Source organism: Phyllostomus hastatus, unplaced genomic scaffold, assembly GCF_019186645.2.
Source record: "Phyllostomus hastatus isolate PE091 unplaced genomic scaffold, TTU_PhHast_1.1 phas_scaffold_501, whole genome shotgun sequence".
Lineage (NCBI taxonomy): Eukaryota > Metazoa > Chordata > Mammalia > Chiroptera > Phyllostomidae > Phyllostomus > Phyllostomus hastatus.
In genome coordinates, this window is record NW_025334033.1 from 45028968 (window position 1) to 45041773 (window position 12806).

At 31.4% G+C, this 12806-nt stretch overlaps 1 protein-coding gene across 4 annotated transcripts in view; it reads left to right on the top strand.

The window, feature by feature from the left end:
- GPHN (gephyrin) overlaps positions 1-12806 on the top strand; it is a 440641-nt gene that overhangs the window by 181654 nt on the left and 246181 nt on the right. For all 4 annotated transcript variants that reach the window (XM_045822936.1, XM_045822937.1, XM_045822938.1 and 1 more), the window contains exon 4: positions 1439-1531. In XM_045822936.1, the coding sequence (XP_045678892.1) occupies positions 1439-1531 (93 nt within the window). The remainder of the gene's footprint in view (positions 1-1438; positions 1532-12806) is intronic.

Here is a 12806-nt window from a genome sequence, read left to right on the forward strand (position 1 = left end):
TAATTCTGTAATGGTAGCTTCTATACATGTCATAGTATTGTGGGGGGAAAAATTGTAAGCAATCATTTATTCCTACATCTTTTATTTAAGGCAACCATGTAAAATAAATCCCCAAATACTGTAAAACTTCCATAGCAAACTTGAGACTTAGTGGAAAATATTGACAATCACAGGTAGAATATAGAGAAACATATATTGAGGGTCCCACAGATCTGGTTTGAATCCTAGCTCTTTCTCCTTTAGTTTCTGAGCCCATAAGCAAATAAGTTTCTTGATCTCTCAGAGTCCATTACTGAAAAATGAATGAGTCTCTTTCTTTAAATAGGAAATTGAAGTATGAATATTTACAGAGTGGGATTGGTGCAGTTTTTAATAATGAGATCAAATAAATGACACATAGATAGTGTTCAGTTTTTTATACCTGAATAGATTTTGAATGGCTGAAAAGAACTTAGATATGTGAAAGGGGGAAATTGAGATAACAGTAATGGCATAAACAATAAAATATGTTTAAGTAACTTAGATATGCCATATGAGTATATAACAAACATTAGTTATAAACTTATGGTATTTCATTGAAAGTAAACATGTTTCATTTACTTTCAAGACTTTGATGCTTGCATATGGAAAAAAGACTTAAATGTAAGTTGCAACACCATAAAAGTCCTAGAGGAGAACATAGGCAGGAAAATCTCAGACATTCCAAGCAGCAATATTTTCACTGATCTGTCCCCTAGAACAAGGGACATAAATGAAAAAATAAACAAATGGGACTTCATCAAAATAAAAAGCTTCTGCATGGCTAAAGAAAACAGTATTAAGAGATAACCAACTGTATGGGAAGACATATTTGCCACTGATACCTCAGACAAGGGTTTGATCTCCAAAATATATAAAGAACTCTCACAACTTCACTCCAGGAACACAACTCAATTAAAAAATGGGAAAAAGACATGAGCAGACACTTCTCCAAGGAGAACATACAGAAGGCCCATATAAAAGGATGCTCAGCATCAGTAGCCATCAGAGACATGCAAATTAAAACCACAATAATATACCACTTCACACTGGCCAAAATGGTCATCATAATCAAATCAACAAACAACAAGTGCTGGCGAGATTGTGGAGAAAAGGGAACCCTAGTGCACTGTTGGTGGGAATGCAGACTGATGCAGCCACCATTGAAAATAGTATGGCATTTCCTCAGAAAACTAAAAATGAAACTGCCTTATTTTCTATGAGTAAACTAAGTACCCAAAACTGCAGTGTGTTTTCATTAACAGTGAAATTGTTCCATGAATTGTGCTTCAGAATTTTTATGTTGATTGTTGAAAAGAATCTGTTTTTCTTCACTATACATAATATATTTGAGTGTGTGGATATTTTGAGCAGACAGAAACATCCTTCTGTATATGACATTATTACTGTTTTCTTTCAGGAAACCCTGATAGATTGGTGTGATGAAAAGGAACTTAATTTGATATTAACAACTGGAGGAACAGGGTTTGCACCACGAGATGTCACTCCAGAGGTGAGATAGAATATGCTTTTCTTATATTCATGTGCTGAGGATGTGAAAAACTTACTGTGGAAAAATTATCTAAAATGTTTCTTGACTTTTTTCTTTGTACTTAAGCTAGAAGTGATAGAATATGAGGAAGAATGAGCTGATGCAGAAGATACTCCTGCATTTGCTCAGTGGTCTCTGGTTATCAGCTAAAATTCAGGCATATTGTCAGAGGAGGTGATATCAGAACTCTGACTCTTAGCATGATATCTGGTCTGATGTGCTTTCTTAATATACTTCGGAATGTATCTGATTTCTCTTTTCTTATATACACTTGTCACTGGTCTTAAAGCACAGTAGAATGGTTGCAATAGAATATTTATACCAGTATTACTGTTCTTTTAATGAGAAAAAGTTGTATATTCTATCATTTTAAATGTGAATTTAATAAGTCAAAAAGCAGAATTAATATTTAGGCTTTATGCCACAAGAATTACCTCAACCTTTGCACGGGGTGCGGGGGGGGGCGGTGGAAATTAGGGAAAGAGTGAAGAGTAGCCAGTGCTCAGTGGTTCGGGGGAAAAGTCTTTCTTTTTAAGGAAGCTGTAAACCCGGTGTCATTTTAGAGTTATATGCATTGTTTCCTTTACCTCTCCCAAAAAGTGTTTCTTGGCTGAATTTCAAGTTAATGTTAACTGTATCCTTCTATTTTCAAACCAGTACACTATCTACTATCTCATTAATAGCATGATACTTTTTGCTCTGCACATATTAAATATTATACTGTCTTTTTCAAACTTTATCCTGCACCACAAAGTGGGCTTCTTAAAACAGATTGCTGGGCACTACCCACAGAGTGTCTTATTCAGTAAAATCTGCAATGGGTGCTGAAATTTTGTATTTTTAACAAAGCTCCAGGTAATGCAGATGTTACTGGCCAATAGACCCTACTTCCAAACTTTGAGAACCACTGTTTTAGTATATGAAATTACAAATTTTTAAACAAGTTGTAAATTAATTTCTATTCCATGTAAAAATCATGACACAGAAATTTTCTGGATACTATTATTTGTAGGCTTATAAATAAAATGGTTTTACTTTTAAGTCAATTATAATAGTGTTATATGGAGAAATCCGTAACTTCAAGTCTTTAAAAATGAAGTCATCCTTGCATAATTTATTTAGTTCCTGGGCCCTAAGGGGAAATGGTCCTTTGACCAACTTTTACACTTCTTATAAAAACTGTGAGACTAATAAGTACAGTTGGAGGGAAGCTATCTCCCGTAGAGATGTGTTTGTTTTGTTTTGTTTATAAGAAAATTGCCTACATATGTGAAGGCATTAACTTTTGAAGTTAAGTGTTGTGTTGTGTTTGAAGTAAATGAAATTAAGTTTATATGTCTCTATTTTAGTGTGTGATGGTTTGATATTTTCATATTACTTATTTTCACATCAGAAAAGTATAAAAAAGTTACCATGAATTCATTTATAACCAGATAATATTATTTTTAATTATAGAAAAATAATTTATATCACAAAGTTTAGTACTATTGTATTCTATAGAGTTTCAATACCAAAATACTAGGCTGAAAATTTAAACCTTTGAATTCTGGCTGTAGACTAAACTGCTCTGTGCCTCAGATTCCTGTAAAAGGAGCAAAATTAAAAAATACTTATCTATCAGGGTAAATGTGAGGATTCAGTACTAGTGCAAGGTAAGGGTTAACTTATAAGGGGTAAAGATTTTTTATTAGTTACTATATAACTACCAAGTGGAGAAATCTGATAGTGTTTTTTGTATGTAACTACCAAATGAACAAAAAATCTTATACTAGATTTAAAGTATGTCCATGAAATTGTCACAATCCTATTATTTTAAACTTTGATATAGTAAGCTTTGTATTTTACTTTTTACATCTCCATATAAATCAGGAGTCTTAAATTTCTACCATTCTAATATCTGTTTATTCTCCCATTCCCTTTTGGGGGGACTGTTAGTTGACAAAAGTCTATCCCTTTCTATGATCTTAAGAAGTTCTTTATTCTTCAGCTACCTGTAAAACTTTGAGGTGTTCTTATATTCTTATATTCATATATACCTATAGCAACCAACTGGGTAAAATTGTATTAGGTTATTTTTTAATGATTTAAAAATACACATGTATATGTATTCTCTGTTTTTGAAAACAGGTGATTATGAATTCTTAATCTTTAATAGAATCCCTTTATATTTTATATATAAATATATATGGTATTATGTACAGCAAAAGTCCATTGGACTGTTAAGTCTTTGAAAAAATAAACATGAAAGCAATATAGGGCCACCCAAAATAGTTCTACTAATTTCCCATTTCCTCTACACCCATGAATAGTTGCAATTCTTGTAATATTTAAAAACAACACTGAGATGACCGGAATCCAGAAATACCATTTTGAGCTTGTAATAATATAGTTATTTGTCTTTCACTTGCTTGTCTTACATAATTATGCCTGAAAAGAGAGGAAACAGTTTCTAGACCACATTTACCTGTATAACACTTAGGGTTGCAAATATTTTTAAGTAGACTCAGAAGTTACTGATAGAAAACACAAACATTAATGGTAAATATAAAATAATATAAAACTTCTCCCTTCACATACTAGTATTTTACAGTGAGTAATTTTCAATAATTAGTTTTATCTACAATCAGAAAGGATGATTGTTTGTGAGATGTGTGTGTTGTTAGGGAAAAATGAAGGGGGAAAATAAACTGAATGAAAGAAATAAAGCATTCTAAACTTACCAGTGGGAATGAGCTGTAGAGAAAATGAAAAGTTTAATAGACTTAGATTTCTTCCCAGGTCTATTTAAAAAATAAGGAATAACAAGTTTAGAAAAGTATATCCTATTTACATATTTTATAGGAATAATGCAATCAATGGATTTTTCTAAATTATGAATTTGTTTCTATTTTTATGCTTTGTATCCTAGAATATAGTTCGTCTGATAGTTACATGCCTGCTGGCCTGCTCTCTGCCTTTAAACATGAGATACTATCAAAGCTAACATATATCATAATAATCCATTCTCTTCAACATTTTAGAGTTTTATTTTCATATGAAAAGCTTTATTTTTAAAAAAACTAATTGCATTATCTCTGATCTTATAAAAAGGTTGAATAGTCTGTTGACATTAGTGAAATGCTAATTATTATAATATTCTGTGGAACATAAGAACTCATTACCATACAAAGTATTATCTCTTCATGTCCCATTATCTTTTCAATATGATTTATCTCCAAAATAGGTATTATTGTGTAGTTTTTAATTACTTTTTAAAAGTAAAAGTATAATTAAGGGTATATAAGTGAGTTGAAGTGAAAATCTTTTAGATGTAAATTCTAGAAGAGAATCAAAGATTAAGCATTAAAAGATCTATATAATTAAAAAGAAATATTTAGTATGTTATGGTAATTAGAAAATATTAAGCTACTTAATATTTATAAAGTGAAAATAATTTTCATCACATTTGAGTACTATGCTACACCAGAATGAAGGACTGTATACTAATATATTATTTTGATCATGAATTAAAGAGTTAATCAAAGCCTATATAATACATTTTAGTTTTCATCCACTACTTTGATTCATTCATCAAGTTTGGTATTTTTAATTCTTAATATGTATTTGATGCCATACTGAGTGCTAGAATTAAAAAAATAAGGTGTATTCCCTATCCTCAAGAAACTCTTAATCTATCACAGGGGCAAATTATGGCCCATAGGCCAAATACAGCCTGTCATCTTTTTGTATGACTTATGAGCTAAGGCATGGATTTTGCATTTTTAAATGACTGGAAAAACTCAAAAGGAGAATAATCTTTTGTGACACATGAAAATTATTTGCAAATTCAATTTTACTATTCATAGATGAAGTTTTATTGGAACATTCCACACTAATTCATTTATATATTGCCTTGGCTGCAAAAGCAAAGTTGAATACTTGCAATCAAAATTCTATATCCTGCAAAGCCTAAAATATTTACTATCTGACTCTTTGCAGAAAAAGTTGGTCAGCCCCTGTTCTCTTGGACAATGGTAATTCATCTTTACTCACATTTTTATTGACTTTTTAAATTGATATTTAATTGACTTTTATTGATTTTTACCTTTGTTTCTACTAATCTGAAATGATGTTGGGTTTCATTTCTTGAACTTCAGAGGAACTTAAAAAGAACTTTTTTTGCCATAATACAATGTATTGTCCCATTGACTTAATAGACAGTGTAGTATAACAAAAATAAAAGATCCCTTATTCTAAATAATGTATAAAATTTTTAACTTTCAAAACTGGTCAAATTAATGGATTTATTATACAGTGTGTAAAATCGCTCTCTTAAAATATCTTCAAATTGTAGTTCTTAGCAATACCTCCTAACAATACCTCCTGATATAAATGGTCATTATAAAATAAACAAAAGGAGGAATAGCAAAAATTTCAGAAAACTATAAACTTGATATAAGGGATATTCATTTAAAAGGATGCTTTATGCTTCATTATGTAAGTGAAGAGGCATCTAACAAAATGACCAATGCTATAAAGGGGAGACTACTCATAGTCTGGTACAAAGGATGAATTTCTAGGGAAAGACTATGATTTTCAGAAGTCATATTCTGTTTATAGCCTGTATAATATTTATATTGTACTTTTTGGAACAGATCTAAGCCTGTCCACAAATATTTTTCTCTTAGGTTATGAGTAATATTTTCTAAAATATCAAATCACAGAAAAAATATTTAATTTATAAAATGTTTTATAACCTATTTGTTGAAATTTATGTATTTTATAATTTTAGATGTGAGTATAATGGTTTACATTATACTCACACCTAACAAGTATAAGGTGTGAGTTCATGTAGTAATTAACGATTTTTCTTTCTTATAACACTTTAAAAACATGAACACTGTATAAGTTAAAGGAAGGAGACATAATTGCCCTGAGTTACTGACTATATGTTATTGATTATCAGTTGGTGACTCATGAAAATTGACAGTTAACAGCTTCACCTAAAAGTTAACATTTGACATGTTAGCAATCAGAAAAACTCTCCTACATTATAGCAACATAGCAAAAACACCATGTTTAATAATTTCTGTTTTTGAAAGAAATTTTTCTTTCAATTTTATTTTTATTGGTTTCAGGTGTACAGCTTAGTGGTTAGACAATCATATATTTTATGTAGTGTTCCACTCAACATTTCCAACACCCCATCTGGCACCACACATATTTACTACAATATTGAGGTGAAGAGACTGAGAAGCACAAATTGGTAGTTATAAAATAGTCACGGTAAAGTAAGTAAAGCATAGGAAACATAGTCAGTAATATTGTTTTTGAAAGATTTGGTCTCTAACTTATGTCATTTAAAATACAGGGTCCAGCAGAAGTAATACCTGCTTGTGTGTGGTTGGTAGGGTAACAATATGGGTGTAATAATTTATAGTTTTAATTTGAGCATTTCACCCAAAATGTCCTATGGTGTGCTTGAATGTGATATTGTTATGCTACAGAATTACATGCTTATTATTTTGTAATAAAAGATTTTGTAATAAAAAAGGGGCATGATTTGTGCCAGACCTTGTATATAGTTGTTCTCAAGTATATATCAATATTGTCTAGAAAACATTGATTACTTCCCTAGCAAAATATCATATACTGGTACTGAATATTTATTTTATAGTTCTAGGATTGTTTTGACAAAATAAAATACCAGTAGAATAACTCAACAATATGGAATTGATAACAGAGCAGAGTACAAGAAAACAGATCAGAATACAAGAAACCCTTATATCTGAAATATTTAAAACTAAATTGAATAAAATACACCACTACTTTATGGTCAGAGAAAGTTATATTTCATGCCATGTTAAGGAGCTCTTTCTATAATTTTTATAAAGTTGTCTTGAAAATGGAAAATAGGTTTATTTGTCTTATCTTTGTCTAAACATTTTGGCCTGTAATATGCTATAGTGGAAACACTAAAACTATAAAGTCAGACCTGAATTTGAACTCCATCTCTACTACTAACTATGAAATTAAGGCAAATTAACCTATTCAAAGTTCAATTTTCTCATTTGCTAAATTAGCTAATTCCTACTTAAGGCTGTTTTTCTAATAATTGAGATAAAAGTAGCTAATAATAATAGTAACTAGCACTTGTATATAGAACATAGTATAGAACATAGCACTTGTATAGAACATGTGTTGGGTGCTGTTTTAAGCACATATTAATTCATTGAGGCAGTTATTATTGTTGTATCTGTTTTAAAGATGGAGATACTGAGATACAGATCAATTAATTGACTTGCTCATCCAAGCTAGTGATTATAATACATGTAAAAGTATCTAGTGCAGTGCCTGGTACCTTTTAGATGTTTGGTAAACATTTTTGTTTCTTAACTTTTTCTTTCTCATTTAATTAATGTCATTACCTATTACCTCTAATTAGACATGACAGCCCGAAATAAATCTATTTACCATTATACTTCTTATATGTTAACTTCTAATATATCTGGTACATATGTCTAAAGTAAAAATGTAAGTCAACATGTTTCCACTAAGGTATAGGGCAAAGGAACAATAATAAGAATTTCTATAATCTATATCAGGGGTATCAAACTCATTTTCACCAGGGGCCACATCAGCCTTCAAAGGGCCAAATGTAATTTTAGGACTGTATAAATGTAACTACTCCTTAACAGTTAAGCGAGAGCTGGGCACTGCTGCCAGGTAGAAACAAGTGTTAGGCCAGATAAAGCAAGGTGGAGGGCTGGATTTGTCCAGCAGGCTTTGTGTTTGCCACCTGTGATCTATATGATATGAAGAACGTAGATTATGTGTTTTGTTTTAGGTCTCTAATTTCTCCGTCATTTAAAATGGTTGGAAAATGGCTTTAAGTGGCTCAGATATGTGATAGGATAACATTTTTGTAATAGCCCACTTTATCATGGGGTTTATAATTATTTTGCATTATGCATTGAAAAGCAGATAAAATATCAAAGAAAATACTCGTAGCCTTTGTCCCATTTAACAAGTATTTATCAAGCACTTTAAGCCTTAATGAGTGAATGCTAAAGTACATGTACTCCTAAAATAGTGACTTTACAAGTCAAAGAATATAAAGCTAGTACCAGAAATGTTCAGCCATTTCAGTGCAAGAGATGTCTTTAAAAGGGAAAATTAAGAAAGAGCCAAGTAGTTGGGGAAATTTTTACACAAGTAGAATTTAAGCTAAAATTGAGGGAGAAAACTAGTATTTAGATCAGGAGAGAAGAGGACAGACATTACTGATAAGAGTCAAGAAGAAGGGGAACTGTATAACAAGTATAACAAGCTACAGAACAAGCTATAGAGGAATTAAGAAAATCTTTCTGGCAAGAGCAGATAATTCACTTTATATAGAAGGATGGATAAACTAGACCTATGTTATTTTAATCTTTCTTAGAACAGCTAGAGTACCATCTGTAGAGATGAAAAACAGCAACTGTCATTATTCAGAGATTCTTTAGAAGCCAGATTCAGAAGTCTACTATCAACACAGTTAAATCATGCCATGAAAGTTCTCTAAAAATAGACCCTTTTTGAGATTTGGAATTTATTCGAATGCATATCAGTACATTCCCTAGATCTAACGTCATTCTCTTTCAAGATTATTTTCATGCGCTGTTTTTTTTTAAAAGTCCTGTTGTAATTTGCAAACCATTACTATCTACACCATTGAATGCAAATAAAATTTAAATTGCTATGAAGTATGAAATTCCAATTTTGATTTGTTCGGAAACCTTTTTAGTTAATACTGATCTTACAATAGAGACACTCAAGGAATATTTTCTTATCATAGATTTTTATCCTTGTTGAATCTTGAGTTCACTTAGCATTTTAAATAAAGCTACAAACAGTATAATAATTAAGAAATCATAATTTCTCAGAGTTTGAGGAGATTCTGTGTTCAAAGTCCTAGCATGTCCTTTTTATCATTCCCAGCCTTTGCCTGAACATCTCAATCACTGCTTTTTCCATCTGGGAGTTCATTATTTGTGGAACTCTAATTGTTTAAAAGTCTAAACGTATCAAATTGAAACTTGATGTCTTATAATTTCTACCTAGTAGTCCTAGTTCTGCCCTTTGCAGTGCACAAAAGGAGGTAAATTTCTCTTTTGCATGACAATTATTTGAAGGTAAACAGTACATTCCTCCCTTAAGTCCACTTACTTTAGTATGATTTTTGCACTCATTTTTTCCATCAGCCACAGCCTTTCCTAAAACAGCTACCCTCTACTTTATTTATGCATTAAAAAGAAAAGCTCTTTAGTATAATTTTACCAATACAAAGTTACAGGTACAAAATTAAACCATTTAGATGATGTAATTAGGGCAGTAAGTGACATTATATTTAAAGCTATTATGTTGAAAGGCTATCATTTCATATTGCCACACAAAAGAGGGAAAAGCACATTGATCCTCGAGGTCAGAATTTTGAGTATAAGGCAAAAATAAAAATTTCATATATAGCCCTGGCTGCTGTGGCTCAGTGGATTGAGGGCCAGCCTGCAAACCAGGGGGTCACTGGTTCCATTCCAGGTCAGGGCATGTGCCTGGGTTACGGGGCAAGTCCCCAGCAGGGAGCATGTAAGAGGCAACTACACATTGATATTTCTCTACATCTCTTTCTCCCTCCCTTCCCCTCTCTCTAAAAATAAATAAATAAATCTTTATAAAAATTTCATATATAAAGAGCCTATAAATAAAATGCTGTCTTCATTTTCCCTTAAGTATATTTCTTAATTACATGCCTACAGTGCACCAGAATATGTACTCAGCTTTTTGGGGGTCTTATGGGGAAGAGAGATTATATCAGTAAAATAAAAATATATTTATTATGACAAAATCTATGTCTAAATAGAACTCTTACTAGAAAAGTAGTGTTGCCCATTTAACCATATATGAGGCACTATAACGTAGTGGTTAAAAGCATGGACTATGTGGGTTGAATACTAGATTCACATCTTACCAGTGTGTGACCTTACACAACTTTACTAACTTCCTATATTTATTATGTGTAAAATTGAGAGAATAAAAGTACTTCCTTCATAAAGTAATTATATTATGTGAATTAATAAAGTAAAAATGATATTTATTTGCTATGTAAATATTTGCTACATAAATATTTGCTGTTATTACCTGCAATATAATAAAAAGAGCTTTAGTTTAAAAAATAAGTAGATAATAATTGAATAAGTACTGAAAGAATTTTTCCTTGGGAAAACATCAAGCAAGATAGGACCTAAAGTTTACAACAGTGTAGTTGTGGAAAAGTTAAAAGAAAAAGAGACGACGTGTTAAATATTGATATTTTTTACCTTGAATCTGCCAAAATGATAAAATCTTGAAATCGTCTTTCCAGCTCACTCTTATAAGTGTACTCGCATAAAATGTACAGAGGCTGGCATACCTGAATACTTTAGTTTTGCAAAATATATGCTAAGATACAACTAAATATTGTTAAATAAATTGCAAATGCAAGTGCTAAAGTATGTTTATATAGAGATATATTTTTAGGAATGAAGATTTCAGGATATTTCTTTATTATTATTGTCTGAAATCATGAATGTGTACTCATCTCTCTATGTTAGAGCTCCACCTATAAAATGGATTTAATGTTGCTTTTCACACAAAATGTAATGACAACAAATTTATATCTGTCAGGCCCTCTGAGCTTCTTAGAATTATATCACTGTATTGAGGAGGGCAAAATATTTATAACTTTTTTATTGCCTGCCAAAAAAGGAAACTTACAGGGAACTGATAGTCAGAAAGTAGATTCATATAACAATAAACTATTTGGAATTATTCTAGTAATTTTACAAGCATTATTTCCTCATGTTGGAACTTGGAAAGCACATGGCTGCCATTAAAGTATGGAGGACAAATGGCCATTGGGGGTAGTAACCATTTTAGGTAATCATTAATGGTTACATAATCATTTCCCCCCACTTTCTTCACCACTTTCCATAGTTTGATTGCAATATATGATAGAATATCCTTTCATCTAATAATTCCCAAGATAAAACTACACAATTCTCAGGATAAATAAACTACATAATTTTATTTATTTTGATTGCAGTATATGATATAGCATCCTTTCATGTAATAATTCTCAGGATAAAACTTTAAGTACTGAGAAGATAGGTCAGTTTTGCAAAGTTTAAAAATACTTTTCTACAAAGTGTAGGCATTACAGCCAATAAGAGGATGACTGTTAGTTTTGAATATTATATAAATATAATGGAATCTTGTTATAATGTATCTATTGCTTGTTATGATTTAAGGCTACGTGCATACAGACCTCCATTCTTATGAGGTCACTTTAGTATAACCCCATTGATGAAGTTCAAAAGTAGATTCACATGATGCCAATTTCCCATTATTGGTTTTTTTTTTTATTTCATTTATTTATTTTTAGAGAGGGAGAGGAAGGGAGAAAGAGAAGGAAACATCAATGTGTGGTTGCCTCTCACACCCACTCCCCACTGGAGATTTGGCCTGCAACCCAGGCATGTGCCCTAGACTGGGAATCGAACTGGTGACCCTTTGGTTCAAGGGCTGGCACTCAATTCACTGAGCCATACCAGCCAGGGCTCCCCTTATCATTAAACAGAGTATTATGATTCTTTGATAGGAGATTTATTTGTGGTCCCTAATACTTTCTTTCCTCATTTCTTTCTGCCATTTTCAGGACTTTCCTATACTATACCCTGTCCCTTAAGATGGGGCTATTCTGTGTGTTGAGAAGATGAATGAATGTCACCATCAATATTAAATAAAATTTAGAGAAATGAGAGGGTTGCTTTTATATAATACTGAAAACAAAGCCTAGTATAAATGAACCTTCCCTCATATGTTTACCTTGTATACCAATAACAACAGTATTAACAATAATATTCTAGTTTATTTTTGTTTGAATTTTAGTTATTATTCCTTGCTTTCTCAGTGCAAAAAAAAAAAATGCTTTAGGACAGGGGGTCAGTAAACTTATTCTTTAGAAGTCTAGATAGTCAATATTTTAGGCTTTGTGGAATATATGGTCTCTACCATAACTGTTCTCCCTTGCCAGCCCAAAAACCACCACAAGAGGATATAAATGAATGGGTTTTCCTGTGCTCTGATCAAACTTTATTTATAGATAATGAAATTCGATTTCATATAATTTTCATGTGTCATGAAATGTATTTCTTTTGAATTTTTTCATTCTTTAAAAAGA